The sequence below is a fragment of the Manis pentadactyla genome, chromosome 15, assembly GCF_030020395.1.
Source record: "Manis pentadactyla isolate mManPen7 chromosome 15, mManPen7.hap1, whole genome shotgun sequence".
Taxonomy (NCBI): Eukaryota; Metazoa; Chordata; class Mammalia; order Pholidota; family Manidae; genus Manis; species Manis pentadactyla.
The window spans coordinates 54,746,423-54,766,277 of NC_080033.1; the positions used below are offsets into that span (position 1 = coordinate 54,746,423).

Genomic DNA, 19,855 nt, shown 5'->3' on the forward strand with positions numbered 1-19,855 from the left:
ATGGGGGGCCCCGGGCTGGCACCACTACAGGCCCTGTGCTGTGGGATTCTGTGGTGAAGCACTCTGAGGCGGGAGGCTGCCTCCAGGTGTCGCCATCTGGCCATGTTGGTGTCAGCCGCAGCTGGAGTGGGAGGGGTCGGCTGCAGCTGGAGTGAGATGAAGCCTGCAGGCTCAGCCTCAGTCTGAGCAGGGGCTCCCTGGGACAACCTGGAACACCATTCAGGGAGCTCCACAAGACCATGGACATCCTTGGGGCTGGAACAAGTTCGGGGGGGGGGGAAGCACCCTGTCATATGGTCTCTTATGTGGAACCGGAGCCAAATGGTGGCCTGCAGATGGAGGGGAAGCAGCTGCCACCTTTCTAGTCTCTCCCAATGTGGCCATTCCCCTCTGTGTACTGCCCCAAATCTCCGAACCCTTCCCACCCCACCTCCCTACCGTGCTCCCTGCAGCCAGTCCCCACAGCCAGCCTCCAAGCAGCTCTAGGGTCTATCCCCTCCTGCCTAACCCCTGTCCCAGCCCCAAGATTGGTCCAAACCACCTTTATCCTCCCCTAACCCCAAAGAACAGCAGCCCTTTCTAGTCAGCTCCACCAAGAACACAGCAATCAGAGTGATCTTGGTCAGATTCAAATCTACCCATGTCATTCCTCTGCTTTCAGCCTCTCCATGTGTCCCATCGCCCTTAGAGAAAGCTCAGAATCCTGCTCCCCAGCTCCTGGCCTCCTCTTCCTTCTCCCTAGGTGTGTGGACACTACAGTCACACAGGGAGGAAGGAGGAAAAAAAAGAAAGAGGTCTTCATCTTCTCTGACAAGCTGGAGTCACCCCTTCTAGGAGTCCTGGTCTCTGATGCCCCTCCCTGCCCTGGGCCTGGCACTTCTGGCTCCAGGGAGGGCCCAGAACTCATGAGTCACACAGTGAGGCTTTCTCTGCCACCCTGCACCTGTCAGAATTCATCTGAGAAAGAGGGGGTCAAACAGATGCACAAGAGGGTTTGAACAAAAATGGTCATGGCACCACTATTTGTAAGAAAAAGAAACTGGGTATATATGCTTCCTCTATATGCTGGATAAAGAGATTCTGGTGCTTCCATCTTGGTTGACTTCAAAAGTGATAGTGAAAAAAAGTGATGGTGGAAGATCTTTATTAGACAGGAAACTGCTAAATGTAAATACTGTAAGTGAGGGGGGGTGTGAAATCAAATTACAAAGCAACGTACAGTGTGACCCCGAGTTGAAAGTCTTCCCTCAGCATTCACACACACCCCTCCATCAGCACCTCGTGACTTACCCCTTGGCCAGGGGCCTGTGAGTGGGGGAGGGTACTGTGACTATATTGGGAAGGGGATGAGATCACCCAAAGGCTGGCTGATTTAGAACCTTGTAACTTTTTCCACCCATGTGACTCCCAGAGGCTTCTGCACTGGCTCAGAAATTTTGGCGCCAGCCTGCAGGGTGCCGAGGAGTGACGTTTCCCCTCCCCTGGGGTGGAGATGGTGGTCAAAGCTGGATAGGGCGTAGGTACGGGGCTGAAGTTGAGACAAATGGCAGCGTGGGTCTGCTGGGCCCCAAGGCCCACCTGGGACTCTGCAAGAGATTTGTTTCCAGCATATCTGAGTGTCCTGTCACTCCCCATGTGGGCAGAAAGTGCATTTTGTGGGTGTAAGAATATCCCAGAGGGTGGCCACCTTCTGGTGAGCTGAGGTGGGGCCCCTTGGGCCCAGCTTTAACAACCTGTTGTGTCCTGAGATTCTTATTTGCCAGCCTGGCCCTTCCCTGAGAGGACTCCCCTGTTTCTGGCCAACCCCAGGAAAAACCCTGGTGGGGAAACTGTCGAGGGAAGAGGGAACCTGGACTGGAAAGGGAACCAGGGTCTAATTCCAGCTTAACAAATAACTGAATTCAGCTCAACTCCCACCCTGGATCTCAACGACTATCAGACTCCCTCAAACCTGTGCTCCAGCCTCATGGCAACATCACAGTGTGTTCCAGTCCTCTGAGCTTTTGCCCAAGCAGCTGTCCCAGCCTGGCTACCCTTCCGCACTCCAGCTGCCTTTGTCAACCCCCATCCCCGAGCTGGGTCAGGTGCCCTCTCTTCCCAAGTCATAGCTTCCATCATGCTGACTTGTCCAGGGGTGACCCTGAGGGCAGTCAGGGAAAATGCTAGGAGATGTTGGATGAAGGAAAGAGAGGGCCCCTGGAAGGGATGAGGGATCTGAAGAGGACCAACGGTGTGCCCAGCACTGTTCTGTGCCAGGGTCTTGAGGGGGGCCTTTAGGCCCCTCACACTCCACAGCAAACAGTGAGAGAATATAGTGTGGGCCACCCTGACTTAGGCTCTGCAGGCAAGGAGAAGGAGCTGGGCAGAACTGGAGTGAGCCGGAGTATCCCCTCCTTAGTCTGAGCCCTGGGCAGCAGGGCTGGGAATGGAATTCTCCAGCTGGATGGAGTTGTTCCTGGAAAATCCCCACAAGACCTTCCAGAAACATGCCTTTGTGTCTGACTCTGGCTCCTTCAGACTGAGGGAGAAGGGGCCTTTTGGCAGCTGGGCTATGTAGGACCCCTGGGCCTGTACTCTGTGACACTGAGTGGAGATAACGCACATCTTTTGAGCACCACCTGTCAGCTTACAGAGTTCTCCCATCCACCCTGAGAAACAGGGATCAAGTTGTCCATCTTTTGAGAAGAAAGTTGATGCTCAGAGATGCCAAGTGGCTGGCGCAAGGTCACACAGCTGACTCAGGATTCCAGGCCCACCTAACAAGGGTCAGCCTGCATGTGGCTCTAGTTCCCCACCCCATTTAGGATTCTGGTAAGGGCAGGGTGAACCCGCAGGCTGAGGATGCCACTTCCAGCTCCATCCTGTTTGACCAAGCCTGACCTGGCCCCATGCCTGCCACTCTCAGAATAACCCAGGTGGTTCTGGGCATGGATCGTTGGCCATCACCCGGGACCTATTTTTGTCTTTAGGGTAACAAGGAAGCCTCATCTTGTGCAGTAATCACTTTGGGCAAGAGTGGAACATGTGACCCCCAACTAACCCTTCTGCCTTGCTGGAAAATGACCCCAGCAAAGAAGGGGAAGTCACTCTCCCTGTCCAGCCACTTCCCAGAATCTGGGACCTACCCCATTCCCAGGTCTTGGCAATACATAACCCCACACACACACACACACCATGTCCAGGAAGCCAAGAACCTCCTTATTTGTCCTCAGACCCATTGCCAAATCTTAGGCACCTGAACAGCTGGAAAATTCTTTCTCATATCTAGCTGTGGAAATAAGCCCATTTCCTTAGGTTCCAGCCAGAGGGTTCTAAAATCCAGGTGCAGGGGCCATCAAGGGATCCAGCATCTAGAACTTGTTTTCAGAATCTAGGACCCTGGAATCCTATGGGGCATGTTTGATGGCATTGGAGGAGATAACAGAAGCTGTGGGCATACCACAGACAACTCTGAAAGGTCAAGTACAATCTCAGGGGTCACAGACCCCAAAGGCCATTTATAGAGGGATGATCCCTGTGGGTGGGGCCCAGAAATGCACAGGACACCCAGTCAACTTGGAGGTGCTCCTTTTTGCTGAAACCAGGTGTATCAGGGTAGAAGCGTTGAGACCTGAGTTCAGGAACATAAGATAAATGCATAGAAGAAAGACTGGAAGGAAACATGATAAAAATGTTACTGTAACAACAAAAACAAGAATGACTGTGGCTGCGGTGATGATAATAGTAGTAGCTGAGGGCCAATTATGTGCCAGCCCTTGTGCTAAGTAAGGGCTTTGCTTGTATTATCTCAGTTAATCCTCATAACGTGCTCTGCTCTTGGCACAGTCGCCAGTGGCCCATGTTGTAAGCTCTATAAATGAGGTTGGTTTCCGCCAGGTCTGCAGCTCTCCTGGAGGTGGACAGATGAGCCCTTAGGCCCAGTACATAGGGGATGCTGTACTTCTGCCAGCAGCGCTGGGAGTGAGAGGGCATGGCTGGCCCCCTCGGGGATGCCTTTGGGGAGACAGCCAGGTCCACTGAGCTGACCCAAGCCCCCACTTGGCCCTACTTCTCTAGGCGTTGGGGCTTGAAATAGTGGCAGTTTGAGAGGTGACAATCAAAGGGCAGCTAAAAAAAGTCCCCTCAGTCTGGGCTCTGTCGCACACGGCTCGTAGGGCCTATTTTAGGGGAGAGGGTGCAGACGTGCCAATGGAAAATCCATGGGGCGGGAGTCTCCAAGGTGGGGGACCTATGTGTCTCCCTCTCCCCATCCTGTCCCCGACCCCTGAGTGCACATATGTGTACAGGCACACAAACACATGCACACATACACGTTTGCAGCCCTTTACCCAACTTCCCAACTGTTGAGTTTTGTCATTCCTACAACAGCCCAGGAAAGAACTGAAGAAACTGAATCTCAGAAAGGGGAAGTGACTTGCCCAAGGTCACACAGCCTGAAAGTGGGCCAGACAGTGGCTCACAGTGCTGGAAGTGGACCTCTGTGGCTCACAGTGCTCTTCCCATAGAGGCAGTCCCTGCCTGTGGCCTCACTGGGAAACCAACACATTGTCTTCTGAGGCATCGAAAGCTCAGAGTTGGTTCATTCAGGGTTGGACTGGGTAGGAAGCTGAGAATGCCTTGAGGGTCTTGATGAGCACATGAGAAGAAATTCCACTGGAAACCCCCAGTCAGTTCTGAGAGGACCTTGCCTGCTGCTGGTGAGGCAGCTGGTGCAGGGTCTTGCCCTGAGTGAGCCCACCTCCCACCCTGCCCCTGTGACCACTTCACCACCCACCCTGCCCAGGCCCCCAGGGCCTGGCAGCCCCTGCCAAGTTTCCAGAGAATGTGTCAGATAAGGGGCTGGTGCTCATGACTCTCTCCCTCCCAGCCACTATCTCTGACCCTGCCACCACCACCAAGTGGGTAAGAATAGCAACAGCCCAGTAAGTGGGCAGGCACACATGGACAAGACAGCAATGTCTTCAGCAGGCAGCTCCGGCCCTCAGAGAACTAGTTGCCAGGTCCCCCTCCCCATTAGCTGCAGCCCCAGGGGGTTCCCCCACTGTCCTGGGAAATCCCGCAGTATCTTTTAACACCAGGCCTCATCCTCTGCCTCTGCTGCCTCAGCAGAGGGGCTCTGAAGGGGAGCATACCACCCTGCTAATCCTGGCCTAGGGCCTGAGCCCTGCCTTCCACTGAGGAGCTGTGTGGCCTGGAGCTGGACACTGTCCCTCTCTGCACCCATGAGCAGGACAAGGTGGCACAGCAGCCTCTGAAGCATGGGAAACAGCAGCAAGTCCTCTCCTGGGGTTAGGGCCCCTTGATGTCATGGCAACTGAATGCCCTGTGAACTCTGCACCACTGACTTCCTGGTCAGTTGGGATGTGGACAGGGTAAGGGTGCGGAGTCCCTGGCATACAATCACAGGGTCAGGGGGCGTGTTGTGGCTGAGTCCTCTCTAGGAGTCTTCCTGTGATGGTCCTGCGGGCGTGCTCCACTGTGTCACATGGACGTGTGGGGGTGGCTGCGTCACTCTGAGGGAAGGGGCTGTCGCCATGGAACCCAGGGTGAGCGTCACTGTGACCTGGAGGAAGGGAGATCTAGGAAGCCTTGTGTCCAGGCTCCTGAGCCGCTGTGACACGTGGGAGTAATTAAGAGAGCTGAATCCATCCCCCGTCACAGGGCAGCGGCCCCTGCAGCTCTCACACCCTGACTCACTGCTCGGGGGTCGGGACCTCCCCCAGCCTCCTCAGCCCTCTGCTCCCAGCCCCCTCGCCCTCCTCATCTTCCCCCTGTTCTCCTCTCCTACACCCTCAGGCCAACCCCTTGTTCTCCCCTGTCTCCAACCCCACAAGGAGCTCCAGGGGGAGGGGGAGGGGAGGAAGGAGGAGCTGAGGTGAGCTCCTGTCACGCTCACACACTGTGAGGTAGGCACCACGGGCACACCTTAAATACACTTACACACCCACACACGCGCGCACGCACCTCATGGAGTGACAGGGCTGCCAGTGGGTCCCCAAGCTCACTCTGTCGACACTAGCCCTGCCAAGAAGACCCCCACAACCCCTGCAATCCTTTGGGTCACCAAGGCCCCCTCATTAGAAACACACTGCCCCCCAGCAGCAGGACATGTGCAGGCGGGGATCAGAGGAGCGACCCTGACGCCCAGGCTAGAGCCCTGGGTGGGCACAGGTGGGTGTGGGTGCGGGGGTATGGGAGGTCCCCAGACTGCTCCTTTCTTTGTGAGTGAGGGTCAGACTAACTTCTGGGCCTCTTGCTTCAAGAGCCCTAATCACTGGGGCTGGAAAAAGTTTAAAAATATCCTCATGTTTACATTCTTTCCGAGCCGCCTCCCAATCCTCAGTGCTGGGTCCCTTTGATCTGGCACTGTGCCCTGGAAGGGGCCTGGGGTGGGGGTGGGCATGAGCTCCCCACCCAGGCAGACCCCTCAACTCCCTCCAGCTGCAGGCCTGGCTGAGCCCCATGAGACCCCTTAGTATCCCCGAAGAGAGAACCTTGGGCTGGTAAAGAGCCAAGGCTGAATGGGGGCAGTTGCCCAGGGTCACCCAGCAGGGCCATGTTGGGGCTCCTCTTCACACGCCTTTCTAAAAGCCTCTCATGGGGCCTCTGAGGAGTGTATAAAAGTGTGTGGCTGTAGGCATCTGTGGGGAGTACAGCCCACAGTCTAGGGACCAGAGAAAGCCACGTTTATTGAGCTCCTACTGTGTGCCCAGCACTGTGCTAAATGTGTTTTGTGGGGATTGTCTCCTATGTCCTCCCATCAGCACCATTTCAGTGAAGCCCATTTTATCAGCAAATAAACTAAGGCTCAGAGAGGTAAAGCCACTCACTTGGGAACACACAGCAAGGAAGAGGCAGAGCATGGATCACATGTTATTTTACCCACACTGAACAACCAGTTATCCCCCACCTTCCCCAAGCAGGGGGTAGGCCTTGCCTACAGAGTGGGCCTACCTCACTAGTGGAAACTTTTACAAGCGCTTGCTGACCCACCCCCAAGTCCACAAACCAGTGCCAGCTTCATGTTTCTTTCCTTCTGTGACCCCAGAAAAGCCACACCAGTCTCTGACCCTCACCTTCCTCTATAGAATGGACTGAGGATCACAGGACAGACTTATGGCTGCAGATGCTCAGAGAAAGTGAGCCCATGTCCCTGGGGATTGTGGACCTCATGGTCAGCCCCAACACTGACACCACCAGAGAGTGGCCCTAGCTTGAAGGCCAAGGAAAGAAGGCCTCGGACTAGGGTGCTTTAAGGCAGATGCCTTAATTTGCCCTGGTATCCTGTCAACCATTCTTTCCTTTGTTGGTGCCCCGCCCACCTGCTCACCCACCCATCCATTCATCCACTCATCCACCCCCCAACCTGTTTACCCATCTATCCATCTGGAACAAACACCCAGAGGGCAGGGTTATTCCAGGGTTCTAGTTCAGGTGCTGCCTCCCACTGGCTGGATGAACTTGGGAAGGTCCCTCCAAACTCTCTGCATTTCACTCTCCCCCCTTTACGAGAAGGAGCTGGCCTGGGTGATCTCTAAGGCACTTCTGGGAGATCTCATGGAAGCAGAGACCATTCGAAGGCTGTGGGCACTTCTGAAAAGGAACACGAACCTAGTCTAGACAGTCCCATCTTGTGTTCTGCTTCCGAGACTTGGCGCTGCAGCTCTTAACCTCCTTTGTCTTCAAAATCCTCACTGGAAAATGCGGCCAACAATCTGGCCCTCACAAGTTGATGGGAAGATTATATGAGATGCTGCCTTTGAAGAGCTTTGCACCCTGAAGGCTTCTGGGTGGATATAGGCCAAGCAGAGGATCCTAGAACAGGGGCAGGAAGCTCTTCTTGGACCACAGTAGTCTAGCTGGGCGGGCCTGGGCCCAAGATGGCTGGGACCAGCCTTGGAGTCCATTCCTGGGCTCGGGATCCTGGCTGAGCCGCCCAGGCTCCTTCAGGCCAGCCAGGATGCCCGCCCAGTCTCTTTTGGCTGGGCTTGGCCCCCATCCCACAGAATCTGCCAGGAGTGGAGAGATTATCTCCTAAAAATAGGGCCTGGGCCCCACAGAGATTGTTTTTCTCCTTTCCCCGTGATTTACCATCATCAGCTCAGAGTGCCTGGGACAGTAAGTCCCACCCTGGTTCCCCAAAAATTTAGGATAGAAGTGTGGGGGATCAGCCTGAGTCTGGGGTCAGTCAAGGGACAGGGATTGGAGGTGTTGTCAGGGCTCGGCAGGGCACCATGCTTAATCTTAGGCCAGGGGAAGGGATTTCCCTGGGGCAGGGGCAGCTCCAGGGTGAGCCAGGGGGTGTTCCTGTCCCACCCCAATGCTGTCCTGCTGAGTGACCCCCTGTCTCTGATTTTCTGCAGATCCCCTCGTGCAATCACCAGCCTGTGTGTGAACCCCAAAGCTGCTGTGGGGCCCTCCCTGGGGCAGAAGGACCCATCCCCAGGCTCACCTCTCCTATTCTCCCCCATGGGGCCATCATGATTCCTCCTCAGACCCCTCTTGAGACTGAGGGCCTTCTGCCCACCCTAATGTGCAGGTGGGTGCACAGAGACACGAGTGTGCTCACATATGAGCACAGCACATGGACTCACTAGGTACTCTCCCAAAGCAAATACAATCCAGGAAAAACAGAAATGACACTTTGAAGAACACCCTTCTCAGCTATTATCTAGACAGCTGACCCAGCCAGGGTCTGCAGCCAGTGGTCTCCAAATGCCCATGGAAATGATCCAGCTTGCTTCAACCGCAGTTCTCACTAACAGCCTACATGATGTTCCATATGGAGATCCCGGGTTTGTCCCCCACACCCTTTCTGTACAGCAGGAGACAGGGAAGGGGTGAAGGGGCAGGTGGACACAGGTAATGCATACATGGACATGACATTCAGATATGAGCACCCAGTTCTCTGAGGCTTTATTATTGGACAAAATGCTGCCATTTGGAACACTTCCAAGGGCAGCCCATCAGAGCAGTGTCCAGGCTCTGCAGACATGTCTGGTGATGTCACCTCTACCCCAGGGCAGGTGAAAGGGTTTCTACTCCGTCCCAGCCCATGTGGACCCTGCAGTGCTGGGTCCTCTCCCAGTGGATTCCAATGGAGCCAGAGCCTAAGCTCCCAGTTGGGACTGCCTGGACCATTCACACTGCTGCCTTCAGGGGAATGCTGTCCACCGGCTGATCTAGGTCCTTCTTCCTTGCCAGGGTCAAGTGGGTGAAGATGAGGATGAGAAAGATGCCTGAGGAATGGGTCAGCCATCAGAAAGGGCTATGGGACTTCTCCATCACAAAGATGCCCTGCTATTTGTAGTGGCTTAATAAGGAAGCAGTTTTCCTAGACAGCATTCCTGAGGCTGGGACTCTGTCTGTGGTCCTGGTGTCTGAAAAGGCCTGATTGCTGGGCCTGCTGGGCCTCTGCCCTCCGGAGGCTGCCCTAGAAAGCCCCAGCCTTCAAAGTCCCCTTCTCTGGGGAATTCTTTGGGTGGAGGTCATCTGGGAGCCAGTGAGTTGCTCCCATGGACCCCTGAGAGTAGACACATTGTAGCATTGTGCTAGAATCAACCAAAATAAAAACAGCCAGGGAAAAATTTAGGGGGCTAAAGAAATAAGGGGACAGAGGGAGGCTTGAACTGAAGGCAGGATGGAAAGACTTGGTCTCTGCCACACTCTGGCTGTGTAGCCTTGGATAAGTCACCTGACCTCTCTGAGACTCAGTGACCTCATCTAGAAAATGAGGAGATGCCAATATCTACCTCACAGGTTGTAGGGAGGATTCATTGCAATAATCCTATGCTTGGCATAGGGCCTGATACACAGTCCACATGTACTAACGTAGTGAAGTGTTGTCATCAGTGATGACCATAATGACTATTATAACAGGAAGCAAGAGCATAAGGACTAGGAGAGTTGTGGGGGGGGTCCTCCTCCAGCCCTCAGGGCACCATAGCACAGGGCACTGTTTACCTGGAGGCTGTAGCTCTGACCATCCACCTCCCTCACCCACACGGGGGCCCGGCCTCCATTACCTATTGCTATCAGGGTGCTCATGAGGATGCCCACAGCCGACAGCTTTGTGGGCATGCCCTTCATGCGGCCCACCTTGCGCATGCACTGCCCCTCCATGTTGCAGCGACACACAATCACTGGGAAAAGGGGCAGGGAGGGAAAGTAAGGGCGGTGGAGGAGGAGAGGGCTTTCCAGCCCCAGCCCAGACCAGCTGCTGGCTAATGTGCACGTTTCTGTGTATAGCATGATTCATGTGTGGGTGGGGGGGTTCATACTCCTGTGTGTGTGCCTAGCCACAGATGGGCAGGTGTGCACAGGCATATGCTGTCCTTGTGAGTGTGCATGCATTTGCACCCAAGCCTTCCCCCTGCATCTCAATAGCTCGCTCAGGAACTACAGGCCACACGGAGACCCTGGCCTCACCTCGGACGGAGAGCTGCCATATCCGGGCATTGTGGCTGACAAGTACAGGGACTGTGTGTTCACGTGGCTCCACCCAATGCAGGGCCAGGGTGAGGTAGGCATGGGAACCTGTTGGGAACACAGCAGTGCACAGACATGAGCCTGGACAGGCCCTCTGGGAGCTGCTCCCCCTAGATGGAAGGGCATCTTGTTTCCAAGTCCCACCTCCCCACCCCCTGCCTTGGCCACAGCCTCTCCCTCTCCCCACCCCACATACCATTGAGAGCCTGGAGGTGCCAATCCCGCTGCACTGTGGGGTTGGGACCAAGGGTAAAGCTGTAGGGACCGTGCCCGTTGGCCTGGTCAGGGTCCCCACTGTGTCCACTGACAACCACACCATGGTCCTGGCGGGGGGTGCAGAGGTGTCGGGCAGGCATGGGGGTCAGAGATGGGGTCTGAGCAGAGGGGGCCTTCAGGAAGTAGATCACGAGGGTTGCAGAGGTGCTCAGTGCTGGTTCATCTGAGGAGGAGGCAGTGCTGAGCTGGCCCAGCCCATCAGTCTCACCCTGCAGAGACCCTAGGCATGTCCCTTCACACCGCCCCTCCTCTCCACCCCCATCAGCACCCGCACACCAGTCTATGGCCTTTCTGTGCCTTCCTGATGCCAAGCCTGCCCTCACCACCCCTCACCCACCCCTACTGATGATGCCAGGGCCCTACAAGGTGAAGATGCCTTGACTGTAAAGAAGCTCAGATCTGTGGGTCTGTCCTGCACCACAGGACAGCCCAGCTCAGAGCTGAGGCCCATTTCCCTGACATACCCACCCCTGGGCTGGTTTTCCATCCTGTCAAAGTGTCATGCAGAGTCCTCCACTCCTGTGCCTAGTGTCCCACAGAGGCTCACCTCCTGGCTCACCTGTCCCAGCCTCTTGCCCTCCCTCCAGCTGCCCAGCCTGGTATCCTCTGTTCCCAGCCTGTGTCTGAAGCCAACACCCTGAAAGGCCCTCTGGGGCTGTGGGGCATTGCAAGCATCTAGCACGAAGTGTGGTCTGAGCGTGAAAGCAGAGGCTAGGCATTCTCAAAGAGGGACCCTGGACCCCGCCTTCAGCCCCCCTTCCTGCCTGAGGCAGAATGGATGCCAGCAAGGGCCCCAGGGAGGAAGCCCAGTCCTCCCCATCTGTCTGTGTGAAGCTTACTCTCCTTCCCAGAGGTCCCCACTGCTGCCTGGCCATACCTGCATAGCGGGCCTCCGCCAGCACCATGTACATGTCCCCAGGCTGGACACCCTGCAGGGGCCGGGCCGTGTGCACCTCCCCGGAGACCTCCTCAATGCAGAGCCAGCCTTCTGTGTCATTGACCAGGGAGAACCTAAGGCCCAGAAAAGATGGGAGACAGGAAGGCACCAGGATCATACATGGGCTCTTGCCCATAGACTCCCTCCAGGGCCATGTGACCTGCTCAAGTTCCACATTCTTTCTGTGGCTCGGGATGTAGCAGTGGCCAGGAGTGCCTAGACCTTCTCCCTAGCTTCAGGGGCTTGTGAGGGGACAGGGCTTGAACCTATGGCTGTGGGGTGGACTGTCAGAGTCTAGAGCGCCTGACTCAGCTCCACTAGTCCCAGGTCGCCCCCACAAAGGGGCCAGGATGGGGCCAGAGCCTGGGAACAGCTTTGTGTATGCTCCAATCTAGGGAGGGGTTGAGGAGAGCCAGGTCCAAGATGGCAAGGGAGGCATCTGAGCTCTCTTGGGGTGCAAACACCCCTGTCCATGCCCTATCCAGCTTATCCGGTCCTTGTCCTCCCCTCTCCCCCCAAGACTCACAACCTTGGCATTAACCATGGTTTGAAGGATATTCCAGGCCATAGATACTGTGAGTCCTCTCTGAGGCCCTGGGGGTCATTGCTGGGGAGCAGTGGGGGTCCAACCCAGCCAGGCTGGGCTTCCGCTCACCTGAGAGGACTGCTCATGGGGTCTGAGGGCTGGATGGTCAGCAGGAAGGAGCCGGCTGGGGTGCTGACTGGGATGCTGGCCTCATAGCTCTCCTGGTCCAGCTTGGGGGGTGGTACCACCCTCTCCACCAGCACAGTCACTGTGGCTGTGGCTCTGGGGCCGGGCGCCGACCCCACGAGCTCCGCCACACTCTGTACCACCACCACCAACCTGTGGCTTGGGGCTGCCTCATAGCTGAGGTTCTGGAACCAGTGGGGTCTGGCTCACTGTGTGTCAGGGCGTGGGACACTTGTGCACGCATGTGGGCACACACGTGTCCCCTCCTCACCCCCAGCCCTTTACCTTGAGGAGTCGGAGTTGGACATGACTGGAGTCTGGCTCCCAATCCAGGCCAAAGTTCCCCTCCACATTCCCTGCCTCAATGGCGAAGTCCATGAGGCGGAAGGAAGGCTCAAGGTCAGCATCAGTGGCCATGAGCGTGGCCACCAGAGTCCCAGGCTCTGTGTCCTCAGGGAGGCTTACAGGCTCAATCTGGAGAGAATGGGGAGAGGCTGTAAAGCCCCCATTAGCGCCATTCCAAGGTCTCCTCCCTGCTCCTGCTTACCTGGGAAGCGGTGAACTCAGGGGCATGATCATTGATGTCTGTAACTGTGACAGCAACCTCACATGTGCTGCTGAGACCTGAGGCAGGGGAGGGCATGTTGGGAAGGCCAGGCCAGGAATAGAGGGGCAGGGCCCCCATCACCCTCAGGCACTTACCGCCCTCTGCTCCTCCTAGGTCAACAGCTAGCACCTGAAGCAGGATGTTCTGGCCAGCTGGGAGGCGGGCAGCCCCCAGCGTCACACTGCCAGAGGAGGAATCCAGCTCGAGGGCCCTCCCCTCTGCCTCTACCTCAGGCTCAGGGCTCAGCAGCCGATACACAACATGGGAATTAGGGGAACTGGGGGCATCCATGTCCTCTGCCAACAACCTAGTCACCTTGGTGCCTGCAAAGACAGCACCCCACCTGGGTGGGACCATGGCCCAGCCTAGAAATTTTAGTTCAGCAAGTCCTCTTTTCTGCTGGGCTGAACCTGAAGATGTGTGTGTGTGTGTGTGTGTGTGTGTTGGGGGAATATTGATGGAGGGGCCTGACGCTGGCCCTCCCTGAACCTGAAGATGTGTGTGTGTGTGTGTGTGTGCGTGTGTGTGTGTGTGTGTGTGTGTGTGTGTGTGTGTGTGTTGGGGGAATATTGATGGAGGGGCCTGACGCTGGCCCTCCCTGAACCTGAAGATGTGTGTGTGTGTGTGTGTGTGCGTGTGTGTGTGTGTGTGTGTGTGTGTGTGTGTGTGTGTGTTGGGGGAATATTGATGGAGGGGCCTGACGCTGGCCCTCCCTGAACCTGAAGATGTGTGTGTGTGTGTGTGTGTGTGTGTGTGTGCGTGCGTGTGTGTGTGTGTGTGTGTGTGTGTGTGTGTGTGTGTGTGTGTTGGGGGAATATTGATGGAGGGGCCTGACGCTGGCCCTCCCCACAAGAAGAGCCAGATGGCATGGTTCACAGGGACTTCACCCTCCCCTGTCTCCTGAAGGCCCGTAGCACACCTGGGGGGCTGAGCTCAGGGATGCTGACTGCGGAGCTGTGCAGGGGGCAGACAGGCTCATTGTCATTCTCATCCATCACCACCACATGCAGCTCTAGAGGGTCTGCGTAGTCTTCACCATGGGTGTTCTGAGCCCGCACCTGGAGCAGGTACTGTAGTGGGCAGTGGGAGCTTCAGATGAAGGCCAAGGGCAGCTCCAACCTGGGCTGGGGCTGGGTTCCCTTTAGGTGGCCAGTTTTAGCTCTTCTGGGCTCTCCTCCACTGCCTCAGTGCCTGTGGGTGATGTGACAACCCCAGAAGCCAACTGAACAGTGACCAAGCACCCTTTAGTCTGCCCTCCTGGTTCCCCCTCACCTCACCTCAGCCTGGGCTTCTCGGTCCAGCTCCGTGGTCACATAGCATTTCCCCTCCGCATCCACACCAAAGGGTCCAGGGGGCTGGCTCTCCAGGTGATAATGCACATCACCCCCACTCCAGTGTACCTGGGAAGGGGACACAGAATGAGGGCACCCCAGGATGAGGGGCAGGACCAGCCCATGTCAGCCCTTACACCTCAACTGTTCCCCGGGGAGAGCATGGATCTCAACTATTGTGTGACCCCAGGCAAGCTGCTCTCCTTCCAGGAGTCCAGGTAGGGCAGGGCCCTTTTGTTTGGGGCAAATCCATGGTGGCCTTATCCTGGTCCAAGCCCGGACTCTGCCCAAATTATCTGAATGACCAGGTTTTATTCTCTGCCCTCTCAGGCTGGGCCTGACCCCAGGGCATTCCTGGAGGAGGCCTGAGACATTCCTGGTCTGGGTGACAATCCCCATGGCAGCAGGGAGGTGGCAGCTGTTCTTCCTGAGGAAGCCTGGGGCAAACTCAGGTCAGAGCAGAGGCACACCTGCCATAGGACAGCCGGTGAGGAGCTGTGGGCTTGGTCCTAGGGCCCCGGATGCCCCAATCCGTGATAGGAACTGATGGGAACTGATGAGGAGGAGTATAGGTAGGGAGGAACAGGGGTTAAGCTGGCCCCAGACCCACCTCCAAAATGTCCATGAGACTCAGGCTTAGCCTCACATTCCACTGGGCTGCTTCAGCCTCTGACAGCCACTTACTCACCTGGGCAATGTGGTGTGGGTATGGAACTTTGAGATTTTCTGCCACGTGGACAGGCTCTAGGGGCACCCAGGTGTTCTCTACTATGGAGACATCTATGGTGGCTGTGGCCTGGTGGCCTGAGGCCTGGTCACCCATGTCCTTGACCTGTATCAGCAGCTGGTAGGGCCCCTTCAAGGCCTGGTCTAGGCTGGTGCTTCCTAGAAGGGGCAGGGTGGTCAGCTGAGCAGGGGTCCAAGGCGTTCTTCTCAGCAAGGTATCAAACACTAAGCCCAGCATACAGAAGGTGCTCAAAGGACGAGAAAGACTTTGGCACCATTGTGAGGATCCAGCCAGGACTCGAGAGTTTGCAAAGTCACTTCCATATCTATTCACATAATGAATGGTGGATGGACAGGGATTGGGAGGGATATAAGATGGAGGCAAATTTGGTGTGTGGATGGGTTCATTGGATGGGTATCTGGATAGATGGGCTGCATAGGTGATTGGGTGATAGATGGGTAAATGGGTGGCTGGCTGGCTGGGTGTATGATCGGCTTTTCTTTTCATCCCCAGCCTGTGTCTCTTGTCCGAACTCCCAGGTCTAGGTCTCTCTTGCCATCAGACCATAAGTCTCCCAGCAATATCCTAGGGGAAAGGTCTCTGCATGCCGTCAGGTCTCTCCTGTCCTGTCTCCAGATTGTAGGGCCGATGAACTCCAGCCCCACCATTTCTTAGCTCCCCATGCATGGTTCAAGCATGGCCTTTTGCCTTGCTACTCTTCCCACCTAGAATGCTCTTTCCTCCTTTCTCTCTCCAGATCCAACCTCATCCTTCCATTATCACTGAGAAGCCGCCTTGCCCAGCTGTCCCTGCCCCTCCCTCCCCATCACACCCAGCTCAGGCTCACGCTCAGGGCTGAGGGCCAGAGCCCCCAGCTGAGGCTCCAGCTGGAACATGTCTGGGTAAGGCTGGGCTGGGGCCTGGTTCAGGATGTGGAAGCGGAGATCTGAGTTGGCTGTGCCTGGCTCATCCCTGTCTGAAGCCTCGAGGAAGAGGAAGGGGGTGCCTGGTGTGTAAGGAGAGGGCAACAATGAGGGGTGGAAAGGGTGGGAAAGTCCCCTGTGCCTCCCCTTTCTCTCCCTGGCTCTTCCTTTCAGGCCCATCATTGTATCAGAACTCTGGAGACGAGCTTTTCACACCACTTTTCAGATGAGCAAACTGAGGAAAGAAGTGGGTGGGGCTCCCCTGAGGCCTCTCCGTGGGGTGGCAGCGTGCAGGATGGCACAGGAATGGGAGGGCACAGCTTGGACCCTGGCTGCCCTGTCCTGATGCCAACTCTCTGGCCATCTCTTCTTCCACAGCTCTCCCACCCGTACCCACCTGACCTTACTGTGAGCTGGCTACCCTGGACACTCACCAGGCCTGGTACCCTGGCTCAGCTGAACTCTGTAGATGGCCTGGGAGAAATGGGGCACCTGGTCATTCTCATCCTTCACACACACAAGCACAAACTGTGGGCCCCACAAGACGTGTCCATCCTCAGTCTCCAGGGCGACCTGGCAGGGAATAGTAGTTAGTGCCCTGCTCTGCCCTCCTGCTCTTCCCTACACCTAGCCCAGCTGTACCTGTAGCTGGTACTCTGCCTGTTCCTCTCGGTCCAGCGCCCTGGTCACCAGCAGGAAGCCAGACTCTGGGTCCACAGCAAAGGGGCCCTCAGTTGCCGTGCCTGAGTGTCCCGACAGCACAATCTGGCCCCCAGCCTCCTCACGGGGCAGCGGCAGCTGGTGGGGACAGCAGAGGTGAAGGGAGTCGGGGCTAGGCCTGCAGGATACCTCCTCCACCCAATGACACCATTTCCTATGGGGAAACTGAGGCTCAGAAGGGCTAGCACTTGCCTGAGGTCATGCAACCAGTAAGTAACAGGACTGAGATTCAAAGCCAGCGTTCTTTCCAGTGCCTGATGCTCCCCAGTACTCCCTGCCCTTCTTTCTAAAACGTGAAACCCTCCCACCAATACTTCATTTTTCAAAGCCCTACCTTCTTCTGGGATTAAAATCTTGTGACTTATTCACACTGTACTACATACTCTCTGGAGAGCAGGGTTAAAAGAGAGCCAGAGCAAGAAAGAGAAAGGAGTGCTGGAAGTAGGGGAGTCTGGGCTTGCAGGGACGGTAGGCCACCCAGAGCTCAGGCTCACCTTGGTCAGGTACAAAGGGAAATTTCCACCATAGTTTTCTGGGACTTCCACATACAGTCCTGCATGCTGGGCCTTGGGGAGAGCCTGTGGGAAGATTCTCACCTTGTCACTGGGCTGTCTTCCTGCTGTGGACGCAGGGACCTGCCAGAGAAGGGGAATTTCTGCCCCTTCCTTGGGCCCGGCCAGACCTTAGCCCCTCCACCTTCTGACCTTTGACCTCCTGATCCCATAGCAGGCCTACAGCCAGCTCTGACTGCCCCCCAACTACTGCCATCCATGGTCAGGGAGACTGGTCCAGGTGGAGTGGGGGGCAAGGGTGCCAACACCCAAGGCCAGTCTGAAGGAGAAGAGCAGGGCCCAGCTCACCTGGGGGACGGAGAGGCAGAGCAGCCACAGGCAGGCAGGGACCATGGTCAGGACAGGCCTGAGGGACATGCCAGTAAGGGCTCGGCCTAGACTGGTGGGCAGGGCCTCCCTCTCACCAACCTCCCCCTAGGAAGACCTCCTCCCCTCACCCCCACTCAGCCTCAAGCCTTGAGCTCCCTGAGCCCCACGGGTGCAACTGTCCCTCTTTCTTCCAGCTGGACCTCCTGCTACCTGATCCCTGTGGGGCAACTTCAAGGCAGACTGGCTTCCTCTTCCATCCCATAGAAGGGCCTGCGGGCAGCACCTAGACCCTGCAGGGTAGCACCACATCCTCTGCCAGACCCACCAAGGCCCCCAGGTCCAGCCACCTTGCTTCTTCATTCTTGTCCCCACAAGGATCTCCGTGGGAGTTTCACCTGCAGACCTTTGTCTCCTTCCTGCCACAGCCTCCCTGGCTCACAGATCCCCAAATGGTGATTGCCAGCAGCCCCAAAATCACAAAAAGTTTTAAGCTGAAAGACCCTGATGACTCTGAGGGTCACTTCCTGCAGTTGCCTCATGTTGCAGGCAAGGCCTAAAGGGCAGGTCCTGACCAAGGTCGCGGAGGACTTGACCACAGGACACTCCTCCTGGAACACAGCGCTTGTGGTTCAGGGTCTCCAGGACTGCTCTCTCCCTCCCACTGCCCTCCTTCAGGCACAGAGTTCCCTCGGCGCAGGAGCCCTACTATCATTTCTGCATTTTCCAGCACTGCATGGAGCTGGGCACACAGAACACAAGCACTCCAACCCCTCCTGGGAATTCTTCCCTGGATGACGGCAGAACAGGGCAGTGTTTCTCCTCCCCCACCCCAACCAGCACCAGCCTCAGCCCTACTCGCCTCTGCTCCCGGGCCATCACCAGCTGGTGCCTCAGGCTGCTTCTGTTGGTCCAGCTGCTGGGCGGGAGGGCTTTTTTCCCAGGGAGCACTGGCCAGGCCCGAACGGGTGGAGTAGGGCAGGGTGGACACTTGAGCAGGTGGGCGGTCCAGCCACACTTGCTCGGGAGTGGAAAACGCCACTGGGCCCACAGCAGCAGGTCTGGCCTTGCCCAGCCTCCCAAGTTACTCATTGACTTTGGAAAGCTGGGGGCTGCTCAGCATCCATGACCGCCAGCCCCAGGAGTGGGGAGATCATTGTCCTGGCACTCCTCCCACCCGCACACAGCCCAGTGGGTACTACTTGGTCTTCTGGGCTTGGACCCTATTTCTTTTTCTGTGGCTCCAGACTCAACCCTGCCTCTCCCCCATGAACCATCATGTGTGGTTCCACCTTGGCCTACTCTGTTCTTTTTGTCTGGAATGCCCTTCTCACCCCTTCATCTGTCTGGTGAACACCTGCTCAGGCTTCAGTACTCAACTCAAATATTCCCCTCTCCAGGAAACCTTCCCTAGGCTCCCAGGCTTGTTCAGGGCTCTCCTCCAGGAATACACCACCCTCAACCCCTCCTCACCCCCCTCCATGCCCCATGCTGCCTCAGTCAATGCAGAAAGGACACCAGATGTCATTGTCTGTCTCTTCCATCAGACTGGAACCCTCTCCAGGGAAGATCAGGGACCCAGCCATGTCCTGGTCCTGTCCCTGGCCCAGTCTGCAGCTCCTGTCTGGCTTGTGGAATTGGAGGTTGCACCTGAAGGGTAGATGAGCAGGGTGTGAACTGGGTACCTGGGGCTCCAGACCAACCCAGCAGTGGGACCAGTGTGGAGGGGAAAGCGGTCTGTGAGAGCCCCAAGGCTCCCCAGGTGCTCACACTAGGCCCTGGACATGGACAGGGCTGGGACAATGGACTGCCTCCTGCCTCTGAGAAGGAAAAGAGGATTGAGCCAGCCCAGGTGACCTTGAGGGAATTGCAGGGTTGCCCAGGGTCCCATCCCCCAGTGAGGGCAGCCAAGTGGAGCCAGGAGAAGTGTCTGGAGCCTGGGAGTCCGGGACCAGGACGAAGTGTAGGAAGGGTCAGGGGTTCCTCCTCCAGTCCCTCCTTGTCCTTGGAGCTTCCCATGCTCCCCCCAGAGTCGTCCCTACTGTGCATCTGGAGGCTGGCTTGGGACCCCTCAGCTGCCCTCAGCCTTGCCTGTCATGCATGCACTGAGTGCCCTTCTCAGGGTCACGCAGGCACTGCCGGCAGCCCAGCCTGGAGAGGTGTAGTGTAGGGATGCCAAAGGGGTCTCACATGTGTTGGGCTCTTACTATGAGCCTGGCAGTGGACCTTTATTATTCCACCTTTTCCATTCTGAAG

The 19,855-nt window shown here is 56.7% G+C and overlaps 1 protein-coding gene across 3 annotated transcripts; it reads right to left on the minus strand.

Moving 5' to 3' along the window:
* Positions 1 to 8,885: 8,885 nt before the first annotated feature.
* On the minus strand, positions 8,886 to 18,706 carry CDH16 (cadherin 16). Of its 3 annotated transcripts, none has more exons than XM_036897897.2 (18): positions 18,482 to 18,611; positions 17,582 to 17,639; positions 17,216 to 17,299; positions 16,644 to 16,799; positions 16,436 to 16,574; positions 15,926 to 16,084; positions 15,040 to 15,236; positions 14,298 to 14,420; positions 13,940 to 14,090; positions 13,116 to 13,343; positions 12,961 to 13,037; positions 12,699 to 12,887; positions 12,357 to 12,598; positions 11,642 to 11,775; positions 10,685 to 10,927; positions 10,429 to 10,536; positions 10,026 to 10,142; positions 8,886 to 9,239 (listed from the first exon to the last, which is right to left on the minus strand). In XM_036897897.2, the coding sequence occupies exons 2-18, from the start codon at positions 17,624 to 17,626 to the stop codon at positions 9,142 to 9,144; spliced, it is 2,490 nt and encodes an 829-aa protein (XP_036753792.2). In that variant the 5' UTR covers positions 17,627 to 17,639; positions 18,482 to 18,611; the 3' UTR covers positions 8,886 to 9,141. The 3 variants fall into 3 exon arrangements, with proteins under 3 accessions (XP_036753792.2, XP_036753793.2, XP_036753790.2); XM_036897898.2 differs by having other exon boundaries at positions 18,458 to 18,526; XM_036897895.2 differs by lacking the exon at positions 17,582 to 17,639 and having other exon boundaries at positions 18,482 to 18,706.
* Between the last annotated feature and the right edge of the window lie 1,149 nt (positions 18,707 to 19,855).

What these genes read in the sequence shown, in the direction of transcription:
- CDH16 (XM_036897895.2), bottom strand. Translation starts at nt 18,691, where the DNA reads ATGAGTAACTTGGGAGGCTGGGCAAGGCCAGACCTGCTGCTGTGGGCC. An exon ending in GGCGGAGGCCCGCTATGCAG is followed by an intron (nt 10,928 to 11,641) that starts GTATGGCCAGGC and finishes CCTCCTCCTCAG; the next exon opens with ATGAACCAGCACTGAGCACC. An exon ending in GAGCACCCTGATAGCAATAG is followed by an intron (nt 9,240 to 10,025) that starts GTAATGGAGGCC and finishes CCCATTCCTCAG; the next exon opens with GCATCTTTCTCATCCTCATC.